This window comes from Vanessa cardui, chromosome Z (assembly GCF_905220365.1).
Source record: "Vanessa cardui chromosome Z, ilVanCard2.1, whole genome shotgun sequence".
Classification (NCBI taxonomy): Eukaryota; Metazoa; Arthropoda; class Insecta; order Lepidoptera; family Nymphalidae; genus Vanessa; species Vanessa cardui.
The window spans coordinates 787,917-814,051 of record NC_061154.1 but is presented as its reverse complement, the minus strand read 5'-3'; the positions used below and the strand labels follow the sequence as shown (position 1 = coordinate 814,051).

General features: G+C 34.2%; 2 protein-coding genes across 3 annotated transcripts; one reads left to right on the top strand and one right to left on the bottom strand.

Moving 5' to 3' along the window:
* Window positions 1-373: 373 nt before the first annotated feature.
* Window positions 374-17,756, bottom strand: LOC124543406 (exosome component 10). Of its 2 annotated transcripts, none has more exons than XM_047121621.1 (15): window positions 17,630-17,756; window positions 17,053-17,189; window positions 15,763-15,944; window positions 14,697-14,874; window positions 11,687-11,859; window positions 11,217-11,434; window positions 7,690-7,808; window positions 7,170-7,333; window positions 4,758-4,941; window positions 3,963-4,111; window positions 3,519-3,657; window positions 3,033-3,154; window positions 2,400-2,508; window positions 1,372-1,449; window positions 374-858 (listed from the first exon to the last, which is right to left on the bottom strand). In XM_047121621.1, the coding sequence occupies exons 2-15, from the start codon at window positions 17,113-17,115 to the stop codon at window positions 415-417; spliced, it is 2,322 nt and encodes a 773-aa protein (XP_046977577.1). In that variant the 5' UTR covers window positions 17,116-17,189; window positions 17,630-17,756; the 3' UTR covers window positions 374-414. The 2 variants fall into 2 exon arrangements, with proteins under 2 accessions (XP_046977577.1, XP_046977578.1); XM_047121622.1 differs by having other exon boundaries at window positions 14,697-14,784.
* Window positions 17,715-24,756, top strand: LOC124543407 (syntaxin-6). Its single transcript, XM_047121623.1, has 7 exons — window positions 17,715-17,857; window positions 17,971-18,053; window positions 19,342-19,511; window positions 19,928-20,022; window positions 20,106-20,419; window positions 20,537-20,631; window positions 22,304-24,756. Exons 2-7 carry the CDS (start codon window positions 18,019-18,021, stop codon window positions 22,378-22,380), a joined length of 786 nt encoding a protein of 261 aa, XP_046977579.1. The 5' UTR covers window positions 17,715-17,857; window positions 17,971-18,018; the 3' UTR covers window positions 22,381-24,756.
* The last annotated feature ends 1,379 nt before the right edge of the window (window positions 24,757-26,135 follow it).

Below are 26,135 nucleotides of genomic sequence, written 5' to 3'. Positions count from 1 at the left end.
ACATTATGTTTATATGTTTGAGCATATAAAAATAAATAAATGAAAACTGCAAACGACCTAATTTTAGTGTGATGTCTGAGGTTGTATTTTAGATGCTATTTTTTGTACGTTTAATATATTTGTCAACATTTTTGCAAAACAGTCACGAAGACATTCGCGGACCGCTGACTTACATATTAACACTTAGATGTACTATTATGCATCTAATTGTTAAACAACAATGAACATGGTCTTGCAAAAAATAAAATATGTAATAATTTATTTCGATCTTATTGACGAATGTAATGACTTTTGCGAATGAATGAAAAACTTAACTGAACAGATAGGTAAAGAACGTGGTTGTTTATTTAGGGGGAGATTGAATGAAAGATCATTTCGATTACATGGGTTTACTTTCGCTTATAATGTAAATGATTATTTATGTTTCTTCAGCTTCGTCTTGGACTGCTTGTGCGGCTCTTGCTCGTCGCGGAACTTTTTGTAGTTAACATTCTTGTAGTTGAAGGGCTTTACGTTGGCGGCGCTCGCAGGTGCGGGCTCGGTTTTATTCTTCACCTTGTTCTGATTCTTGTTCTTGGTCTTGTCCGATTTATTCTTCCCCTGGCTGACGCTGGGTTCGTTCTTCTTGGCCGTCTTCTCGTTTGGTATCTTTCGTTTGCGCAGCGCCCCGGTGCCCTCCATGTCGGACGCCGGCGCTGCCTCGTCGTCGGGCTCATTCTCCGCTTTCTTCTTTTCATTTTCGATGAGAGTCTTCGCTTCTTGCAGCTTTATCAGCACTTCAGTCTTTATATACTCGTTGCCCTTCGATATGGCCGTAATTTTCGCCTCTTTGTCTTTGTACTCTTTTATCTCCTCCACCTGAATTAATACAACACTTATATTAAAAACTAAACATTGCGTGTTTTCTATGTTATAGCTAAAAAGATTTTATTATAAATATTTACATTCATTGATTGATTCAACAAATTGAAAAAAGTGTTATTAATTATGTATTTGTTATCAAATTAATACATTTTTTGACGACCTCCATGGTCGAGTGGTGTGTACACCGGTTTTCATGGGTACGCCACTCTGAGGTCCCGGGTTCGATTCCTGGCCGAGTCGATGTAGATTACCAATAGTTTTCTATGTTGTCTTGGGTCTGGGTTTTTGTGGTACCGTCGTTACTTCTGATTTCCATAACACAAGTGCTTCAGCTACTAACATTGGGATCAGAGTAATGTACGTGATGTTGTCTCATATTTATATTTATTTATTTATTTTTAATTCGTAAGCAACTACTTTAGTCAGAGTTTAATAATTATAAAATAATTAATTAATTATATTTTTGTATCTTTGTGTATAGCACACACATGTACCATAGCTACGTACCTGTGCCAATGAACGATACTGTTTGTATCTGTCGAACGGTGGAACAAACATCTTCGCATCCACATTCAAACGCGAGCCCTGGACAACAAATAACAATCTTATACTTATAAATAAATATAACAACAATTAATACAATACACAATATATAAGTGAAAGAACTAGAATGCAGATTGAGTATGAAATAATAAGTGTATCTATTAGTGTAAAAATTCGTTTCAAAAACACCAATTTTGGAATTGAATATACATGGAAAGTATATAATAGCCATTAATTTTGAGATACTTATACAATAGATCAACATATAGTAATATGTTCCGAACTAAATATGTATATTAAATTTAAAGCTACCAGTTCTGTATTATTATTATATGATTTCTAGTTGTATTATATTCAAGAAACAATTACTTCGGTTTACAGATAATAAATGTATGGAGATGTCATATTATGCTTGTGTTCGATAAAAACTTGTAAACATTGTGTGCAGTGGTTACGCATCGCATATTCACATTCGCAAATGTTCGAGAATTAAAAATTCGAAAATAAGCTAATAAAAATAATATGAAAGCAATATGAAATAAGACAAAATGGCAGCATATTTATTAAATAAAGTTGTATTCTTACTCCATTATACAATCTATCACCTCAGACAAGCCGAGCTTTTCTTTAAACAGCCTTTGCTTACTACAACTCTTTGTTAAGAGTCCAACTAACTAAAATATCGACAGTTATGCACAGTTACATCACTATTCTCTATATAGTATAGTCTACACGAGTTACAATAACACAGATTACCTCAAACAAATGATTATGCTTTGTTGAAATATTAAATGGTAATACTTTAAATATGATATACTTATAACTAAATATATAAAATATATGTCTTGTATGTCTGTTCGTAAATATTAACTTCTTTGTCGAATATATGATAGCGACTGTTTTTGAACATTAAATGAATACGGTCACCAAAGCGTGAGCAAAACAAAATACATCCATACATTAAAATGTTTGATTTAATGATTTAAACTCACAGTGCCAGGGTCGGGGGTCTTGAACACGGGGATATCAGCCCTCTTGGGCGGGTCCTCAACCTCTTCTTCCACGAGGCCCACGGCTTCCTCTGTGTTACCATCTTCCTCCCTGTCAACAAAATTGAATATAACCTTCTTAAACAAATGTAGATTCCTAACAACCTTTAAGATTGTTTTAAATTTTTTTTCTGAGTTAGTTTATTAAAGTAAAAGTTCGAAGAAACTTAAAATACCAATGGTGAGTTATGAATTTATTTGTTACAACACGTTATTAAAGGTAGAGGTTCTTTGAAAAAAAAGCGAACTTTACACAGTTAAGAAGACACTTATTATTGATTTTGAATAGAATAACTACTTTGATTATTTCGTTGTGACATTACCTTATCAAGGATTTGATAAGAACTTCTTTATGTTCTCATGTTTCACAGCTTAATATACTACTTATTGAAAATACGTTAGTGTATTTTTCCTTCAACATTTACAGTTGATACTATTTGGTATATAAATTGCTTAATTTCTCCAGTATTCGTTCTTAATAACTATCGAAAATTGAATTAGTTTTTCAAAGCGAGTTTGTAGTTAAAAATATATAATAGTAAATATAATAGTTAAAAAATATGTGGTTATAATTACGTGTATTCGGGGTAGTTTCCCAAGTCGAGGACTTCGTAGGTTAATTGCGGCGGCATGATCGACATCGCGTCAACGGCGGCCGGCATCTGGTACAGCTGAGGCTCCAGGGGGAGCTCACGGCACTGGAACCGAACACAATATTGTAATCGCTTGGCCATTACCAGTAGGAAGAAACCTATCACAGACTAATACGATGTACCCAATTTATAGAATATATTTAGATTAAATTTATATAATTTAATGAAAGTCATGAATAAATATTATTTTGCAGACCGTAGCTACATTATGTTGAATTCATCAGATAATTTGGTTTGTATTTGTTAATTTTAAGTAAGTTTCGTTTTTAATCTAGCATTATTACTTTTTAGAATTATATATAATAATTGCTTATATTAATAGTTTATTTGACCTTGATAAAAAAGAAGACAACAAAACAACTAACTTCATAATATAAAAATCAATTCAATGTCGTTTTATCCCACGTACCGATAGCAGCATCCGGTGTACGGTGACAAGATTCTGCTTCAGGAACGGCGACATGGGGTTGCAACAAGCGCTCAAGCCCTGCATTTCTCGTGGAAGTGCCTCGGCGAGCGACAGCAGCATGTGATTCGGCAACAAGTATCTGACACATATAAAAACATCCATTTACGACCAGTTATTTGGGTAATCTCTGCCACTTGATCTTTTCCCATTAATCTAGTATGTCTTAATACTCCCTTTAATTATATTTACAGGCATAACACACACAACTTCTTAGTTTTTTACAGCGCCAATGTCTATGGGCGATGGTGGCCATTTGGCATCAGCTGATTGGTTTGCCAACACCCCTCCCACTATAAATATATATTAAGGTTGTGTGACATGATGCACTCTGGACTCTTGTTTCGACGCATATATTCGTTACAAATTTTAGAATATGTTACTCACGTGGTACTCTCGTCCAGTTCCCGCGCCTGAGCGTCCCGCCAACGGTACAGCATCCGCAGGGCGGCCATTTGTTTCGAATTGAAAGACTTCTTCGAGCGCATGTAGATCGTCATGTGACTGTTCTCGTTCAACACTTCTTTGTTGTACGTCTGTGGCATAAGAAACCTTTTTTAATTTAATGCACAACAAAATAAACAAATCATGTTAATATGATATCAATATAGAAGTTAAAACAATGGATTAAATAAAACTAGTTATAACGGATTTTAATCGCGTATATTAATTATTTTGGACATCCCGACGTTTCGAGCACTTTACAGCGTTCGTGGTCACGGGTAGACTAAGGTGGCATTTGTCTATTTGAAGAACAAAGGAAATATTATTTGCAACTACCGCCAACGATTTCTCAATTGGTATCTTGAGTAACGTTCCGGTTGCACTGTATCTTTAGGTCTTGCAGTCTGTTGGATTTGGGATTTTAAATTTTTATTAGTGGATCCCAGGTGTTAGAAAGTATCCAACCATCTTCTCTATTGAAGTTCGGATGTTTTTGAATTTCAATAGCCTCGCGTATCGTTCTAGCAACGAACCTATGTTCTTTAGCGAGGATCTGTGGTTTATCAAACCGGATAAAAAAACGAAACGTCGGGATGTCCAAAATAATTAATATACGCGATTAAAATCCGTTATAACTAGTTTTTATTTAAATGTGTAATAATCGCGATAATTTAAGACAACATTAAATCAATGATATCAATATTGTAATGATAAAAAAGCATTTATGTAATAACTTACGGTGCCACACAGATGACGGCTCACTTCGAAGACTGAGAGCAGTAGGTTCGGTTCCCCTCCCCCCGCATCCAGCAGCTCGCCCTTCAACCGACGCCAGATGTACAGCAGGTAATGCGTATCCAAGCGAGCGTACTTCACTAACTCGTCGGGAAGCGGACGAATGCGCCAATCGGCAAGCTGGTACCTGTGGGACGTTTGTATTATTTAGTATCTTTAGAGTTTATAATGTGAAAATAAACTATATCAACAACAGCCTGTAAATTCCTAAAGGCTGGGCTAAAGGCCTCCTCTTCCTTTGAGGAGGTGTGAACATATTCCACCACGCTGTTCCAATGCGAGTTGGTGGAATGCACATGTGGCAGAATTTCTATGAAATTTGTCACATGCAGGTTGTTCGCGCGATGTTTTCCTTCACCGCTGAGCTCGAGATAAATTATAAAGACAAATTAAGCACATGAAACAGCGGTGCTTGCCTGGGTTTGAACCCGCAAACATCGGTTAAGATGCGCGCGTTCTAACCACTGGGCCATCTCGACTCACTCGACTCAACTATATTAAACACCAAATCAATTACATGAATGAGGCGTTTCAATGAAAAAATAAATTTGATCTGTATCTCTATAACTTATATTGTTATCAAACTGAAATGTTTAAAAATTTGTATATACAAATGACCTTCTTAATGGAAGTGATCATCTACGTCATAAGGCTATTTAAGGTACAGATGTAACCTTGTACATATTCTTTTTATTTATATGTTGTAAATTTGATAGATATTTATACATATTATTAAATACTTATTCCTAAAATGTTTTGTTTGGCGAGGCCGAAATACTAACTGTTACTTGACTTATTGATTAAATTGTCTATGTTCATTTAATAGAATTCCTTTTGCCGTTAACAGCTTAAAATTAACTACATAAATATATTAGGTTGGAGAAAAAGTCTTTTCGCATATAGTATGTATGAAATTGTAATAAAATCTCTTTGGCTATACCATTTGTATCTGGCTGGTTTTGGTATCATTAAAAAATTTTAATTGTAAAGAAGGCACTTCCAAATTCAAATTAGGAATTTGTGTGATTTTCATTTGTTTTTGTTGTTGTTAAAATGAGTGAATCTAAAGAAGAAATTCGATACATTTTAAAATTTTACTATAAAAAAGGTAAAATTGCAACTCAAGCCGCGAAAAAAATTTGTGATGTTTATGGACCTAATGCAGTATCTGTGAGAGTAGCGCAAGTTTGGTTTAAGCGTTTTCAAGCCGGAAATTTTGATATCAAAGATGCATCTCGCTCTGGTCGCCCTGTTACGGACAAAATTGATGCCATTTTTGAAATAGTGGAGCAAGATCGGCATATTAGTAGTTACGATGTAGCTGAAGAACTGGCAATTGACCACAAAACGGTTTTGACTCATTTGGATAAAGCTGGGTACACAAAAAAGCTCGATATATGGGTGCCTCATGAACTTACTGAAAGAAACCTGTGATTCTTTATTACGACGTAATGAAACCGAACCATTTTTGAAGAAGCTGATAACTGGTGATGAAAAGTGGATCACATACGACAAGAACGTGCGAAAAAGATCGTGGTCAAAGGCCGGTCAAGCTTCACAGACTGTGAAGGTAATGCTGTGTGTATGGTGGGGTTGGAAGGGCATCATTCATTATGAGCTGTTACCGCCCGGCAGGACCATCGATTCAGAACTGTATTGCGAACAATTGATGAGATTGAAGCAAGAAATTGAGAGAAAGCGGCCAGAATTGATCAACAGAAGGGGTGTGGTTTTTCACCATGACAACGCTAGACCTCACACATCTTTAGCCACTCAACAAAAATTACGAGAGTTTGGCTGGGAGGTATTAATGCATCCGCCGTATAGCCCTGACCTTGCACCTTCAGATTTTCATCTGTTTCGGTCTCTGCAGAATTCCTTAGGCAGTGTCAGGTTAACATCACGAGAGGCATATGTCTATTTGTTTCATCGTATGCATAATTTTACATTTAGGATCACTATCCCTAAGTCCCATTCCCTAGGAGTTTTCCATGCAACCAAGAATTTCTTCGTGCAGTTTGCACATCTGACACCACGCCTATCCCAAATAAATCAGACAGGGTGAGAGAATTTTGATAGTATTTAATGAATAATCAATACTAATATTATAAGTCCAAACCTAAGTCTGTGTCTGTTCCTCTTTTACGGCCACACTACTGAGCCGATTTTGATGAGATTTAGTATGAAGCTTTAACTCTAAGGATGGACATGGGTCATCGACCCCTAGTATGCGTACGTATACTAACTTCTTCTCAGCGTGACCAAACTACTGAGCCGATTTTGATGAGATTTAGTATGAAGCTTTAACCCTAAGGACATGGGTCATCGACCCCTAGTGTGCGGACGTATACTAACTTCTTCTCAGCGTCGACCCCGCAGTAACGGAACAGGAGACTCTTGAGGGAGAGCGATGGCAGGTTGAGTGCGCGCGCAGCCTTGTGGGTGTCGAACATGCCCACCACGTACACGCCGAAGTCGCGCTGCAGCCACAGCACATCCATTTCGGCGCCATGGAACACCTGGTAAAATACCATAATTACACTAAATGCACAGAAGAAACAAGCATCTTTCCGATATACATGGAGAGAGACAAAACAAGCATCTTTCCTTCTCTTTCCGATATACGTGGACTGTTCTGTCTAATAAGGTTTTATATTTTGAATGCTTAATTATTAAAGATAATGTAACATATAGTGCTTCGTAGTTTATTTTCTTTTATAATACTTATAATAATATCTTATAATAGACACTTTAATTTCTTTTAAATATTTTAACCGGTTTATGAATTGATTTCAACTTTAAATTCTTTATATATATTTATATATGTTTGAATCGTCGTCGAATTTAAAGGGAATCCACATATAAAGTAACTCACTTTTATCTTTTTAGGGTCGGTGAATGACAAGTTCAACTTGTGAATATGTTCGCGCACGGCGAGCGCGTCGATGAGGAAGTCGCCGGCGTATGTCGTTATTTGAATCAGACAGGTTATGCCTGAAACGAATGGACCATTAATAATACATCTCATCCATAATAATAACTTATTTATGGATGTCAAATGCGCTTTGACTCGAATTAATATATAAAAATAAACGAGTACTACGTTTATTTTTATATATTAATTCGATAAGTTTATTACATTTTTATGATTGATAAGAAAAGTTTTACTACTGAGTTCCTTGCTGGTTCTTCTCGATAGAATACATGAACTATTTAGATGAAGAACTAGCAAGTAACAGGTGTTGCATTTTAGTCTCGTATAATCCTGATGGAGTCTTCCGCATATTACCCTCTTTACCATAAATGCACGGGGCACGTGGCACCCATCCACAGGGGGCCCCGAAAAACCAACGTTTTCCCTTACCCGTTTGTGTATACGTTGACTGCTATTTATATTTCCCTAATTGCCATATTGGTTATTAACTAACATCTTTATCAAAAGGCTATTAAAGGATATTAAAAGTTGAAAGCTGTGGGCGTGCTCTTCCTTATAGAAATAGATTAGCTTTAGCCTTATATTTAAGAAAATTACTGCACCGTTTATTTGAAACTTAACTGTAACGAAATTATTTTTACAAGAAAAGCCGAATTTTTAAAATTAAAAATAAATTGTTTCATTTTTATAAATAATAAATAGCTAGCAAACGGGGCCCCATATTCATGAGGGCCTTAGCATAGTTACGCACTGCTGAGATTTATCTTTGCTTATCTTTAAAAAACGCTGCGGAGTGAGCTCGTGAGAAGACCACATCAGCAAAGGCAACAGTTATGCACGTTTTATTCCTCCGTCAGCTTTAAAGAAGTTCTTTTCACCCCGGGAGAGCGACGGATCTACCGTCGTGGCAACATGTACTACCATGTACCATTACACATATTAAATATGCAAGTAATCTGGTGGCACCGCCGAAGGTTAGCAAGTGCGTACAGCTTCATGCTTCATCAGTGGCAAGACATAGTTTAGGACATCATTCCACTAGATCTCTTGATATCTCTTCTCTTGAGAAAATATGTTATATTTAAGTATCGTGCTTAAAAATCAATAAATACGTACTTAATATATCATTTTGTATAAATGTATGTAATGTATTTTGTATAATGTAAAGTATGTAAAAGGTAATATATTTGTAATATATTACCTTTAACAGAATATTTATATATTTATATTTTGATGAAATGGCCCAGTAGTTAGAACGCGCATCTTAACCGATGATTTCGGGTTCAAACCCAGGCAAGCACCACTATTTATATGTGCTTAATTTGTGTTTATAATTCATCTCGTGCTCAGCGGTGAAGGAAAAGATCGTAAGGAAACCTGCATGTATCTAATTTCATTGAAATTCTGCCACATGTGCATTCCACCAATCCGCATTGAACAGCGTGGTGGAATATGTTCCAAACCCTCACCTTAATGAGAGAGGATGCCTTAGCCCAGCAGTGGGAAATTTACAGGCTGTTACATTACTTTACAGAATATTTTGCCCCTTTTATTGCTCATGGGATTTGTTTTTAGATTCAAAAACTCCAGCTTAGATGTATTAACCTTGCAACGTTAAGGACGTCACCTAAACATGGTGTTACAAAGAAAGGTCTACTCCGAATCACCATTAAAATTGGTTTGAACGCTATCAAATGCTTAAACAAACGTAGACAAAAAATAAATCAATTCAAACTAATAACTTGTTTAAATTTATTTTATAATGATAATCTATTTATTAGCCACTCGAAGGATGTGCCACCCAATTAAAAAAATCAACTCATTAAAAATATAATAGCTTATCTAGGGGCGTTTCTGCGACGATAGATATTAGTCTCCTGATAACTTCACGAGATTGTCAGACAAAGAAAAAAGGTTTATATCTGTATCTAAGAAGAAGAGTTGTTACCAAACAAATATTTTGGTGTGCTATTTGTTCTGGTTACACTAACTCAGATACGCGTTCTTAACAGTGAAAAAAGTGGGCGGATTTCAGCTTTGTCCATTAAATAGCCAGGTTTAAAAATCTTGGGCAAATTGTCTCCAATAAATGTTTTCGTAGAACAATAGTTCGTCGACTGGCAACACAGCACTTTGAAAACAACTGCAAGGAGGAGGTTATCTTTTTCTTTTTCTCTTGTCCAATGTGGTTTAGGTAGGCTTTTGGTCAAAGTCACAGTAGCATTCGAATGGGATCCCGTGGTGCCCGCTGAATAGATGAGGGGTTGATGCTGGTATTTTAGTGGGTATTCGTGGTAGGCACCCGCAAAACCCATATACCCCCTCCATTTTACAGGAGGAAACGCGTAATGCGATTCTCCAGTCAGAAAAAAAGAGTCTCAGCCAAGATTATCTTAATACTATAGTAAGGCAATATATTTTTTTTATATTTTTGTTTGATTTCGATACCGTTAAGACAGGACACAAGTTATATTAATAAATAAAACTACAGACGTTGCCGACGATTCATTACCTCGATTTTATAAATTAACAAACGGAGGAGGAAGCCGGATCCAATATTATATATAATTGAAAAGTGCTCAATCAAGCGCTTTCCTTTGATACTCAATACGGTACATTTTAATTTATTCCTGTACAAGGCGCCATACTAAATATAGTCATATCATAAATAGCGGACTATCAAGATGATTCTAGAGCTACCTTATTTATGAAATTATGATTCTTTATTCAGAAAATATGCGATCTGAGATGAAAGTTGAAATCTTAAAGACTTTTTTGACTTCGCCTCTTAGGTTTTATATGCCTACCAAAAAATCTTCAAGACGGCCCTTGTCCTAATGGACTGAAACTGGTACCTTGGGATGGGTGGCTTGGTATTACCAAGCTGGTATTATCACAGGATAACGATATAAATTAGCTATTTTAATTATGTCATTATTATCTCAAATTGTAATTTAAAAACTGAATAATTCTTTTTTTTTTAATCTCTACGAAGAGACAATTATAAATCATTTTTACACAATGCCTTAAAGTAGTCATAAACAAAAACATACTGTTCTATTCTGACTTTTAACATTATTTAGAATATTATAAATAAAATTACTTTTTAATTTTAACATCACTGGAACATTACTGGACATTTACTGGAACACATTCCAGAGACATTGGAGATCCAACCGATATGCTTAGAACTTTGAATATTTCGTTTTGAAAATATTACAACTACAAAAAACAAACGCAACGGTAAATTACCTGTAATGTAATTTAAGAAAAACACTAATAGAATACCTGCCTAATAACCACTAAAAAAACACATGTCTATAACTAATTATGGACAATATGCCACGTCTTGTTAAATGGTTACCATTACCTATAACCATAGAGGACCATAGACTACCATTCCCTACAGTATCACTGCTTGACCAGAGGAAAATGTACATATAAGCTACATGGCCGCATGCACTAACCTTGGTAGGTTCTGTACGAGTGATGTTCCACATCGATGGCCAACTCCACAACAGTCTCCAGGTGTTCCACAAGCTGATTGACCAGCGCCTCTGTGTCAATGTACGTGTAATTCGTTTCCTCGAGCGGCGGTGGGAACGAGGGCGGTTCGGGGTCAGCTTCTAAAAACTCAGGCGGTGGCTCATAGAGATCTAATTCCACCTTGTACGGATGCTCGTATCTGAAATTATATTTACAATTAATATTTTAACAACTTATACACAAATAAGGGTTGTGATTACTGTGTATAGCTCACTTTCAGAAGAAAATGTTTCTTAAAGAATAAAGTAATATCTGGCTCATTGCAGACGAGTCAATAATTGAGTGTCATAGTTCGTTCTTGAAAGTTCTTGAAATTGAAAATGTTTTTAAGATCATTAATATCACTACACGAAGCATTAAATAATTCTCCTATTAGATAATCCGCACTCACCCCACGGCTTGCCCTTCTTCATTGAACAGTATGTTCAGTGCCAGTGGCTTTATATTGTTCGGCTTATCCGATATCTTCGGGACCCATAGGCTGTTCGAGTTGTCGATGGTGTCTTTAAATAACAATTGGGGTCTTGGTATGTTTTTAGCTCCAATGAACAGAGTCGACCCCACCTTGAAAAAAATACAAACATTAAAACATTTCAAAAGTATTCACATAATTTATCAATTGTATCTCCTTGGGTTAATAGCTATTGTCGACGTTCCCTTAGATCGAAGTTTGCACAATATTATATCGATAACAAACAAACATTTCAACTAAAAACATCTCGGTTCGGTGCGAACGTCAATACAACGCGGCGCGGCCGTGATGTCGGGCCGTGTTCGCAAATTGCTACAACCGCTCCGATGAGAGACACAGGCGCCTCATATCAACGGGAAACACTTAAGAACTTCATATATTATATACTAACTTTGGACCTCATCGCGCGATCGCTGAGAGTCAACTAAATTGTAATAATGATTTTTTATAAATAACTAGCCGCTCCGCGCGGTTCCAGTCGCTTCGACGTTGCCGCTCCGACTCCGCCGGTCGCAGCGCGATATTAGTATATAAATAAAATAAAAGGGCTATCTTACGATTTATTTTTTCATGTACGTACAATAAATAATTAACTCCATATTTATATAACAGCATTGATTAAAAAAGTACCCCGTCTCCTATTCAATAACATAATCGATGTCTATGCCAAATTTTATTATTAGAAGACATCCAGCCAAAATGTGATTTAAAAACAAATTAGCTGTCGCCCGCGGCATCGCTCGAGCTCTAGGGGTTGGTTCTCAGGTATAAAGTATAAAAAAGTATTTCTCGATGTTCACGTTTACTTCCTAAAAAAATTCATCAAATTCGGTTCAGTGATTTACTCATGACGATACAGACAGACATACTGAGTTAATTTCTCATTAATTGCATAAGTATAGTTAGCCAGATACTAAAATCCACGAACTATTATTAAAAAGAAATATTACTTATTATTAAGGAGAAGAAACAATCTGAAGTTATTACTGATTTTTATTTAACCATATGGTACTAATCGTGTACTAGACGTAATCAACGCTTAAGCCAACTTAGATATATATTTACCATCAGATTGATAAAAACTGTACGCGTATATAAATCAAAGGTAATTCGAAAGCCAATAGCCAATATTAATGCTAAATTCTAAATCTCTTTGTAAAATCAGTTGATGTGAAGCCCTAAAGCAGTAGGTGCTCCAGCATCCAGCATAAAATGATCCCCAGACGGCGACCGACCGCTGATCAATACCCGTAATTTGTTCAAGTATAAAAATTCAACTTCAATAAGTTATTGAATTTGAAACTGAAATTTGAAATTATTCTTGATATTTAACGATAACAAAATCAAAAAGCAATCCCTTCGATTGCAAAATTATATACATATATCATTTCTTATAAGTGAAGTGACAGTTATAACAGTCATAAGAAATCATTCTTCGTATCCTTTCAGTCGCAAAACAAAGGAAATTGAGACACATCTTATTTTACATAAACTTTATATAAAAGCTTTTCTAGTTGCGTATTGTAGTTGTAAATACATCAAATCAGATAGAGAGACTGCATTCGAAATCAATAAAGGTAGCATTCAGCCGCCATTCGAGTAAATCAATACGTATTCAACAGATACATACGTTGTAGTACGAGTTACGAGCGATACGACGAACACAAGCGCGATTATTCCGACAGGTGAATTATTCGCGACATATATTGAGCTTACTTATTAAACAAGTTATAGCTTCATTAATTAGGGTTTTCATATAAACATAGCAACAGTAATTATCTGAATACTGTCATCGATACTCCAGAAAATTAACTCGACCGTATCTTAGATTAGCTTACCTTATACACTAGACAGTGCAGATTATATTTGTTGTATATCCTTATTATTATTTATATTATATATTCATAGATTTTCTTTTTTTTCGAATACCAAAATTATGCAATTAAATAATAATATTCAAACCATTTGCGCTATTTTCAAGTTAAATTACTCTGCCTAAAGTGTGCTTTAAAAATACCAACAACAACAAAGGCCTGTAAATTTCTCACGGAAAATTTTCAAAAAAAGTTTGGAACATAAATAAAAAAATTTGGAAAAGTTTCCTTATAAAGTTAACTTTTCGACTAATGCTGGAAAATTGATTCAAAATATATAATGCTAAAATGCAATAACGCTTCGTAAACGTTCTTATATTCTCTTTGATTTTAAATCAATAAAACATATCTTTAAAACAGAACCATTACAGAATAATAAAGTGATAAAATATAAATGACTTTCAGTCGGCTTTTCCAAGTCTGGCCATTGAACTAATCAATTAATCACTAACGAATCAAGTAACGCTCAGTGGGGTAACTGGCGGTAACTAGGGGTAGTCAGGGGTGAGTAGGGGAAAGCCAGACGCGCCGCCGCACATTATAGAATACGTAGGTTGGTAGGTGGGTAGGTGTCTCCGTGGCGAAGTGATAACGTTACACTAATTGACTATTATGTACAACCAGCAATATGTTATACATATTCATTTCAGTTACTTATTCCTTAGCCCTAGGCTTAGATACTACGAAACTAATCTAATCTATACATATAATAAAATTGGAGTGTCTGTAACATTAAAATAGCCCTTTTTACTCAATGCATATGTATACACGCTACAAATACCAAAAACAACTTTTTTTATAATTTTTGTCTATCTGTCTGTCTCTTTGTTCCGGCTAATCTATGGAACGGCTGGACCGATTTTGACGTGACTTTTACTGGCATATAACTGATATAGTAAGGATTAACTTAGGCAGCGAAGCCGCGGGTTAGTTAAAATATAAAGTTAAACTTCTAACAAAGATTTGAACAATATACAAACAAACATACATACTTACAATAATCACAAAACCTATGTACATTGATATGTATGAAATAATAATAAAGGTTCAATTACCTGTATCTTAGTGATAACAGGCTTGTTGCTCCAGGCTTTGCAGTTCGGATTGACACCTTCCAGGAACTGCTCGCATGGTGCGTTCACTCTGCACACATTGTCAATGTTGATGTTAACTCTGTCCAAAATGTTGTCGTTGGCGTCTATTATTTTCTCTGTGTTGTATTCGATATTTTTTCTGTTTGTGCAAAACTTACTTTTATTAACCATTAGCTATATGAACGACCTAATACAGCCCAGTAATTGATTATGATAAAGTGTCTTCTGTTTTACCATAACAAATGAGCTATAATAGTATTTTCTTTAGTCGCTAGCGGATGAAAAAATTATATAAATGTTAATGCAATGATGAAATTAGTACAAAAAATAAGGAGGTTTTATATTATGATAGAATAAATTAAAAAAAAAAAAACAGTTTATTTATAGGCCTTACAAATAAAAATGGATTATTAATAATATAAGTGCATTATGTTTACACTACTGGAGGTCCCGCAGATATATGAGGAAACCAACAATGTTATTGATAAAGTGAAAAAGTCATACTGCTGAGCATTAGCCTAATGGATTCATTGTATGACATTCATTATATGAAAAGTACTGTTACATATATGTCGCAAAAGCAAAAAAATATAACAAAATGTTTAAAAGAAAGTCTATTAAATATATTTTAAATAGCAAAATTGGGAACGCCTGCTTTATATAAATGGCTCAGTCACAAGTAGACATTTTTGTCTGGTATTTCTTTAATTAGTCATTTTATATATTTCAATAGCAATATCCAAAGCTACACTAACTATATGATAGGTTACAATTTGCTTTAATGAAATATTCAAATAATATATAATAATAGCTTATGAGCTATAAATATATGTTTTTGAAAATAAGTAGCATTCTTTAATGTAATAAATTCGCTTTGCCAGTAAACCAATGATAGGTAGAATAAAGCTTAGCTTCCAGTCATACTTACTTAATGCCCCAAACCAGATTTAAATATGGTGCATGACTTAATAAACGGTGTATGATATTGAAAAATGCTTATGAGATGAAGAAGAAGAATAATACTTACGGCTTCAGCTTCACACCTGGCAGTTCATTGACCAGTATGTCATTCGATTGTATGACAACATTATTGCTCACTTTACATGATACAATGCTGAAATCAGTGAATGTTTTGAATATCTTGTATGCAACTCCTGCAGGTAAGTGATTAGACAGTTTGATTGTTTTGGTGATTTTCGTGTATCCATCCTGAAAAAATAAAAATATGTTAAAAAAGAAAACATATATTTAATATACTAAACTTATAAATACATCTTTTTTGGAAAGTAGAAAAAATACACGAGGATATATCAATATGAAAACATACTCAACCAGTATGAGTTAGCTATTACTTGTTTATAAAGGTTTGATGGTTGTTGTTTACTATATATTGACATGTCATTCTCTGTCAGAGCATTATTTCTTCATAATTATTTATTTGAAAAACTCTACAACTTATTAAACTTTATTTTTGTTTCTAATTAGATTATTTCTGTGAATATTTAATTACAGGGAACAATAACAATCATCAGATTACTCGTCTAATTATTTAATTTAGATTTAAAGAAGTTTTATTATGATGTACTAACTAGCCTTAAATGACAGTTGCTCTATTAGTATAACAGCAAATCAGTTCCCTCATCCTCGAGTCAATCATATTCAGTCACAAAACCTATACAACTATATAAACATACATATAGATAACTTATAGATATAGGTCTTGGAGAACTACATTGATATAGATGTTTGATATCTTCGAAAATTGCGTGTTATATTCTACAATCTCCTTTTAAGTAGTACTATTACTAAATTTTGGCAAGACTTTTACTCATTGAATTGGATTTTACCATCATATAATCTATACAAACAGTTTTATGCATTAAATTCTGTATTCTCTCCTATCTCTAGTAAAGTTTGTTTAATGGCGGTTATATTTTCATCGTACCATATCTAGCCTCTGATAAAATAAACTATTTGGTGAAACATTTAAAAAAAGAGAACAACAAATGAATATCCTTGCATTTTCAATGATTACTACTGCCGATCTTATTGATGCAAACGTCTTCCTTCGTTAAATGTTTTCTTTGTCCATGAAATAATTTCGTTATCAAACTCACTTTGTTCCAGAACGAAGTCTATACCTATAGGCGAATATCCATAGTCCCTGAATCTCACTAACGAAACTTGATTGGATCAATTGAAAAGGATTGACCTATTTTAACACAATCAAGTTTTTATTAAAGCTCAATAACTACTATTACGATGAAAACACATGCTAAATATTGTCGAGATATTGAACTAAATCAACAATACATACCTGTGTAACTGATGTTAGATGTGGATAAAATTCTGGAGCTTCTGGATTCAAAACTGAATTCATGTTGTATGAATAAATCAATTAAAACATAAATAAAATAAACTGAAATATCACTTCTGCACCATGCAGGAGATGAGCTGTGAAGAATGAAATGAACAGAATATGATTCCACAGATAATGAAAATAAAGTAGTATGCACAATGCACAGACTAGATATGAATAATTCTAAATTCTAATAGATAATTTAGTAATTGAATATTTATGGTTGTGCTCTAGAAAATAACTGTTTCTAGAAAACTATTTACGAGTATTGATTTGAGCACATACTTGATTTAGATGAATTAAATAGATATAGAGAAGACAGATTATTAAAGATATTCTAAAATTCACAGAATTTACTTTTAAAAGCATATTGGCCTTAAAAACAAAATTAAAATATTATCTTTTTAATGATAATTCGTATTGGTAATAATTTCAAAACGTACAAGATGTCAGAATCAAATCACTACATGTCTTGCCAAGATTGACATTACAAGTCAAAAACGATTTCTGTGCTTCTAAGGAAATGTTTACGTACCTTCTCTGTTAGAAAAGAGAGCCACTTGAAGTAATATCTTACTCGAGTTGTTTATGATGTACGTTAGAGGGAGCGCTTTTGTAACACGTCTTCCTCTGCACCTTATACGCTACCGCCCTCGGCGATTGCGCAGTGAAAGAAGTTGTGATACGCAGCTGCAATAGAACGGATCCGTATAGGAGAGTAAGGGACAGAGAATAGAGTATCATCGAGCGAAGTGTTTTCTTGGTAGGTATAAGGCCGTCGATATTTTGTGGGATAGGCAGCGGAACGTCAGGATTTCTTGCATGTTCGTTTTTATTGAAATGTAATCATTGCTTAATTTCAATTGTTTGTGTTAGTCAGCGTCACATGAGTCGGCTTCCGCAAATACCTTATTATTGTTTGACATGACTTTAGAAGACCCATTTTACGTCGTCAAAGAGTAAGTGGCTTAAGTTCTTGTACTGTTGAGCTTCAGCAAGTATTTTTATTTTTAGCGTGTGGGGGAGACCGCACTTATCCTTTGATTGTATGATTGCTGTATTTGTTACTTCTTTGCATACATATGTTCCACATGAAATCACTGTCCTATCTCTAGTATATGTGTAAGAAACATCATGAAGCAACACTGTAGCAATTATATTTATCAAATCATCTTATTTTTCAATTCATTGTTTATAAACTGAAATATGACAACAAATTCATTTTATACTTTAGTAATAGCTTTATTAGTAACAAATATTTTTAAATATTCTCTTATAAACAAAGCTTTTGTAAAGTTTGTGCATCTATTTACAAACATATTATGTGGTCACCGTAAATCTGCCTGGAATATAAATATTGTGTTTTTAATTTTTGTCCTTAATTATCATGCAGTTATCATGCTTACTACCCCTTAAAGGGGGTTTTTTGTTTAGAAATTACTCCAAATATTTTATAATATCTGCATGTTTTCAAACATATTAAAACTATTTTTTCTTATTTAGCTTACAAGTAGACTTTTATATTTCATGTTACGTCTTGCTGATTATGTTGTATGCAATCTCTAAATTAATTGAAAGAGCCTGAAAGAAATATCTGTGGCCCACTATATGGGGCGATCGCTGAATTATAAAGTTCTTTAATTGATTGAATAATCAAATATTTTAATAACAAAGCTGTATGTACATTTTAATGGTGCAGGTAAAATTAAGGGCAAGTTATCAATGTTTATTTTGAGTCCTAGGATACTTAACATACATTTTTAGCCAGAATTTTTTTGTAAGGAATGGTTTGACTTCTCATGAAGTGTAAATACAACTTTTGAAGCCAGTCCTTGAAAGATATTGGGAATGCTATTAAATATATGATAATTAATATTTATCATAGTAGCTTAAAGTATAGTATTAGTTAACTTATTATTCTAGCACTTAAATAAATATTTATTTATAAAATTCATAGAATAAAGTTGTGAGTATAATGAGTAAAAAAACAATACTTTTTTTAATATGCACATAGTTACCCAATAATTATAATAATTAGCGATTAGATGCTGGTAACTAATGATGTTTTAATTAGTGAGTTGTTAGTGTGTCAGCTCAATAGTAGAAGTCCTGGATTTTCACCAGCCAGAATGTGGGCTTGATGATCTTGCTCGAGTTGTAGTTGCACTGACTATGCTTATAGGAAAGGACTGCTCAACAAGACATACTTAAGAAAGAACATGATTTACTGTTTTTATATATTTATAGTGAGGTGTTTAGAGCTCTGAATAAGACCCGCGGGTTATATATCCGCTGGCAAGAGATATCAAAGGCACCGGTCGCACCGAACAGCCCTGAAGTGGAGTGGACGTCCACGGAACTAAGAAACGCTCTACGGAGTATTGAATGGGACTTGGAAGACTTAGAAGATACAATAAATATCCTTTTAAATATTTATTTATCTCAAAAATTATTCGTAACAATTTGATTTTATACTAATTTTAAATGCATTCAATTTGTAAATACAAAGCATATGGTAGTATGAAGTTTTGCAGTTTCAAGATGGTTCTTAATATTTACATACGCTCTTTTGATAGAGTAGGTGGACTCGTGTCTTACATTGTGCAGCAAGGATCTCAATCAATTGCCTCTGCTACGTACAATGATGCAAACGACAAATTTCCTGACGGTCCCCTTCGTGATGAATCTTGATTGAGTGTAAATGAATAATTTTCCAATGTCAATTTATTGCATTTCCTGATCCATTTGTATTGTTGATATTCATCTATTCATCGAAACATCGTTGATATTCAATGATACGTGTAGGTTAATTTCCTTAACAATTCTAAATCACGCATAGTTGAGAAGAATTCGTCAAAATTTAAGATCGACAATAAGGAAATCTGCGACCGGAGGACGTTTATAGAAGCAACTAAACAAGAAGTAAAGGTATATATAGGCCCATCTTATTAGCAACGGCGATCGAGTTTATAATGTATAGTTGATTTTTATCCAAGTATTACTGTTCTCAGGTGATGAAAGGCAAGATGAGCCTAAATAGGAATCGAGACAACGATGGCACCGCCAGGGAGCCCCTTCTCGGCGAGGAGAGTCCAATGCATTTCGGTAACTCGTGGACAGCGACGCCCAAGTACTCCAAATATTCGAAGCTCGCTAATCAGACGGACAGCCCGAGCCGCTTCGACGCTTACGACGGCGACATAATGTCCATGCAGGACAAGATGTTCATGGGTCAAAATGAACAGTTGCACGTGATCAGCAATTCCGTGGGATCGCTGAAGACTGTCTCCAAACAGATCGGCATCGAGTTGGACGAACAAGCCGTGTAAGTGCTTAATTAGTTGTCTTTGCACATAACTTGAGCAATGATAAAAGTACAATTCTATAAACTTACCTTACTTTTGTCTTATAACTTTGAATTTGAATGGTGTTCTCTCCCCAGGATGCTGGACGATCTTAACACGGAGATGGAAAACGCTGATTCGAAACTTGATTCGACTCTTAAAAAGGTCGCAAGAGTCCTTCACATGAATAATGGTAAGTTTATAAAATATAATACATTTCAGTTGAAAGAACATACTAATTATCAATGTATATTTATACTAATATCATAAATGCGAAAGTCCCTCTGTCTCTCTATTGCTTTTTCAACCCTAAACTAGTGAAGCGAATTTGGTATTTGGTTTATGTGTCACACCCGGTGACCAATCCTTAAAATGCGAACGTAGCCTCGGGCGATAACTAATTATACGTATAAAAATAGATAGTGTGCATTATACACACATGAGATTAAGAGACTTAGACTAATTGACCGATTACCATGGAAGTTGGTAACAAATGTAATTTTTGTTCAGATTTATCTGGCTACGTTTAATCAATCGCTGAAATATTAGTATCAATTTCAGTACGGAGAATATTTGAGCGAAAGTCGTATCAGATAATGATATATACAAACATCTTGTAAAAGTCCCACTTCTGAAATAAGCTATATTCTCCCTCAGGCAGTGGTGGACTTACAAATCTGCCGCTAGTGAGCTAGTAGGCTATTCATTTTTGGCCACCCCAACTTTCCTCGTCCTCATTACATCGGTTTTTTCCCGTTATTCGTATGATTATAAACTAGGTGATATTTCTGTCAGTTACTAGATTATTTATCCAACCCGCTATGTTGTGACGAGTATACGGATTACGGACGTAATGTGTATACATACAAGTTTTTTTTTTAATTTCTGTAAAATAATAACAAATTTGGGCAAAATTTGCCGCCCCTCTAAATCTGCCGCACTAGGCTGCAGCCTTCTTAGCCTATTGGTAAATCCCCCACTGCCCTCAGGGGTAAGGGTAAGAGCTTATTCCACTATGCTGATCCGATGCGGTCTTGAGATGAATTATACACACAAAACACATTTATATAACACAAATCACATGATAATTGAGTGATGTTTGCCTGGGTTTGAAAGTCGGGAACAATCCGTGCGTCTGGCGGATAATAATTTACAAACTAATTTAAAGAGACATTCCAATGCGTTCCAGACAAGGCAAGCGCCTGTATCTTGCTGCATATGTATATTGTGATGTTCGTTTTTCTTGTATTAAACTAAATTTTAAAGTCGGTTACTATTTAAAAAGTTATTTCATGAGAAGATCAAATGTCGTGAAATTGTTATCGACAAATGTTGTCGTGAAAAATATAATAATTGATAGAAATTAATTAAATCCGAGAGCCGAGATTTGCCAGTGGGAGCCGAGATGGCCTAGTAGTTAAAACGCGTGCATCTTAACCGATGATTACGGGTTCAAGCCCAGGCAAACGTCACTGAATATTCATATGTTTAATTTGTGTTTATAATTCATCTCGTGCTCGTCGTTGAAGGAAAACATCGTGAGGAAACATGCATGGGTCTATTTTCATAGTAATTCTGACACATGTGTATTCTACCAACCCGCATTGGAACAGCATGGTGGAATAAGTTCCACAAGGGAGAGGAGGCTTTAGCCCAGCAGGCTGATGTTGTAACTAAATCCGGCTGAAGTTTTACACACTTACTTTGTGCTGAAAACAATGTCTTTTAAACTGGATTGGTTTTGCTCAAACCCGTTTTAAACTAGTTCTTTGATCATGTTTTTTTTTTTTTTTAAATTAACTCTCTGTTAAGCGACTTAACTATTAGACCTTTTATCATAAATGAAATTAATGTTTCTTTTTCAGATAAACGTCAATGGATGGCAATCGGAATACTCCTCGGTCTGCTGGTTATTATATTGATTCTCTTTGTTATACTTTAAGCTGTATGGAACCGAATTGTATTGTTGGCCCTTGGTTTTGTTTCTCGTTTCCATTTAGATATTCGTTGTATTCTATTAAGAGCTCTTCGATCGTTTAAATTGTTATCAGGAAGGCGTTGGGAGGGTTACGATGGAACTAGTACGTCGTATTGATGCTATGACGAAACATTTGTACTGAAATCGACCCATTTTAAATAAATGTTAGCTTTAAAGTGTCCTAATAGTAACATTTTTAGTCGCTAATTATATAATTAGTAGCAAGCGGCCTTAACAGGCTGCTTGTAACTTGTGACTTACCAACAGGCTAATTTACAATACCTAGATCGTAACCCCGGATTCGCTGGGGGAGGGTGTAATTAAACAATTCTAAAGTAGTAACAAGAAGTTATTTTATTACTAGTAGGTAGGTTATATTGTACTGTAGCTAGGTTAGATAACGTAGATTACAGTTCTTATGTCGCTTGAGAATTTTTACAGCAAGTTTGATACAAGTTTAAGTTAACACATGATGGACTATAGACAATACAAACCCGTTAGAATTTAAAATAACGTTTAATAATAGATTCGAATTTTCGAATAAATAAAATGATTTGTAAATTTCAAAATACTTGTATTATAAAATAGACGTTTCTCAAGTCTTTCCTGTCGGTGTGAACTCGTCATATGTATTCGCGCGCCGTACTTACTGTCTCCTTGTATTAGACGAAATCGATAAAAGACAAAAAAAACCTCTATAAAAGACAACTGTGGAAGGCTAAAACTTTTTTGATTATCAATTATAGTGGCTTGCATTTTGTGTGCACTTTGAAATACTATTTACCACGAAGATAATTAATTTTTAAGTTGGTCACGCTACTGTCCGCATCGCACGCGGCCCTCGGGTCACAGTTGTCGCCTACAATGTGACATGGTCATATCGTATAATTATAATTAAACACGGTTTTCATACGCGAATTAATTATAAGCATGGGCGTAGCGAGAAAGTGGCCTTTAACACAAGACTCCCTTTACGTCACTAGTGCGTAAAGTTTAACATCGTCAAAATAAACGGAAATATATTTAAATATAATTTAAGTAATTTTAACATCATCGCTTTGTCGTTACGTCTGTGCCTTTGCACTCTTGTGTGTTACTCAGATGAATTGCGACGCCCATGTGTATAAACGTGTTTCTAACATGAAAATATTTAAAAAGAAATGTATTTTTGTGATAAAGCTTAAAGTCGTAACTTATGATTTGTAGATCGAATGTTCTTTCCTTAATATACGCGTACCCTTATAGTTGTATGGTTGTTGATATTAATAAATGTATTGTTAGCCCTTTGTTATTTTAAGTTGTATATTGTTTAATGTATGAGTCATAATAGGATCGAAAATACGAAATATCAGACAAGTTCGTTAGGTCTTCTAATTGTAGAATCCTGTAATAAAGATATATACATAATATATTATCGTTTGTTGGTGCACTTTACGAACTCAAAGATATGAACTTAACCTTATGTTGATCTGCATCTATAAAGGTTTTGGAAGTTTACGATTAATTGCTATTCTTCTGAAAGTCACCAAACATAATAGAACACTGTGTACATATATATGTTGAAAACTTAAGTATGTTAAGAGAAGTTGTCCCCTAATGGAGATGCAGCTTATGACGCTTACTTGACTGCGGAACTATCGAAATTAACTACATATATGATAATTATTATTTTTTAATAATTTATTGAAACGACCGTGACCATAAACTCGTGTAATCGTGACGATGAATTACCAAAGTGTCAAATACAGTCTAGAGGATAAAGTAATTAATGTCTATTTATATTGTAAAAAAGAAACATTTTTGTAAACACGATGAAACTGCTTCCTTCTTAGTGCTCATGTTTATATTTCCTTGTTTGTTATGAGGACACTGTTATCAAATTAATTATAATTATTTATAGACGTAATATCATTTGAATCACTTAGGATCATATCGTTGACGGGATCGGTAACTTACTGACTCATTTTGGAACAATTTAATCGACAATCTAGTGTGGAACACGTCACTATGGATATTGTAATCGTATATTGTATGTATATGTATTTAACAATGAAAAGTAAATAATATTATCCAAAAGTTACACTATATCTAATAGTATTTAGTGAAAGATTTGATTTGGAGGCATTTGAACGAATAGATTTAAAATATTTTTGTATATTATATTTTGTTGAAAACATCGATCACCTTATTACGTTATGTTCCTAAGTTGATGGACATGAATTCCAAATAAATTATTTATATGAATTATTTTAAGTGTAAATGTTAAGAACAATAGATGGATGTGATGTATATTTATTTGTGCGTTTCTATTTGGAAAATAAAGACAAACGAAAAGACGAATCATACGTGTATTACTTTGGATCTCCCAACGAACCACTAATCACCCAAATTTTAACACCAATCTTCCATTTTAAACTTCTACAAACCACAAATATAAATAGTTGTTAAACAAAAGCTTCATTCAGAAAGTCGGTCACCGAAATTAATGTGTCTATCCTATCACCTATTTTGTTTATCAATCTTCTTTATTATTTAAAACAGCGTGGATCGTTTCACATTTTCTGAAAACCAGTAGTAAAATCGTATATCACAGGTAATTAGCTTAATTAGCCATTCAATTAACAGGCTTAGTAGTTGGCTCTCGTACCTTTGGGTATATATTCTTATAAAAAAATGTGTATTATTATTTCATGAATGTACATTGCATTATAAAATATGTAAAGAGGTGGTAATCGTTTTTTTTTTCTTAAATAGACTTATTTTTAATAATTTTCGTGAAATCCTTTGATGTGTATACATAGAGCATACGGTGATTACCTGTCCAATTTCCAGCTTCTAGCGAGTGATTTCCTCGGGAAATGCGAGACAAAGTAAAGCAATTACTGTTGTTATAACTTTGTGCCGACCCGCCTGGGTGGGTTACTACTAATCATATTGAAAAGTCATAATGAAATGACTTTAATTAAGCAGACTCATACAAGCGTTAAAAATAGTTGTTTTACAAGCTCATAATTAACCTAGAGACTAAAGATACAAATGATTCGAAGGTTTTTGTAAATAGCTTAGTTTTATTGACTCTGTAGAGTCGGTGACTTGGTGTTACCACTTAATGTGTACTCGTATTAAGAATACTGTGATGAGAGTGTTAAAAACAAAAATTAGACCTACAAGTAGAATTACATGGTAGGTTACCAGTACTCCTACAGACACCAGTGATATCACATGTTTCCAAAGGTTGATGGTGACCATTTATTATCAGGTAGTCCGTTTAGGAGCTTTTATTTAAACAGAAAATAGTGCTAACGTCTATTAATGATAATTTTCATTTAATATTACTGAGAAGCTTTCAGCGGTAACTTCATAGATCCGGAATATTAATAGAAAACCGATAATATGATTGGCCTGATCCGATTATTGAAAACGCAGCCTGCAACCTTGTAAGCCAGACCAGCAAGGACCTTTAGACATAAATAGTTCATTATAATAAAACGATTACATTAATTTTATCAGGATGTATTTAATTTATATACGATTAAAAAACATAGCAAGTAAACAAAAAGCCTTTAATATAAATTAACAAGACTGATTAATTGGAAAATTCCAGAGAATAATCCTTATGCACATATCTGAAAGCGAATGTCTGATTAGGTCATTATAAAATGTTACAATAAGTACAAAACTATTGATCGTTTTAAAGTAAATACATCGTATGTAATGAT

Coding starts and splice junctions, on each gene's coding strand:
- LOC124543406 (XM_047121621.1), bottom strand. CDS start 17,115: ATGAATTCAGTTTTGAATCCAGAAGCTCCAGAATTTTATCCACATCTA. Junction 15,945..17,052: donor ATCTAACATCAGTTACACAG/GTATGTATTGTT, acceptor TTATTTTTTCAG/GATGGATACACGAAAATCAC. Junction 11,860..14,696: donor CTGTTATCACTAAGATACAG/GTAATTGAACCT, acceptor ATTTTTTTCAAG/GTGGGGTCGACTCTGTTCAT.
- LOC124543407 (XM_047121623.1), top strand. CDS start 18,019: ATGACTTTAGAAGACCCATTTTACGTCGTCAAAGA. Junction 20,023..20,105: donor CAACTAAACAAGAAGTAAAG/GTATATATAGGC, acceptor TACTGTTCTCAG/GTGATGAAAGGCAAGATGAG. Junction 20,420..20,536: donor GAGTTGGACGAACAAGCCGT/GTAAGTGCTTAA, acceptor TTCTCTCCCCAG/GATGCTGGACGATCTTAACA.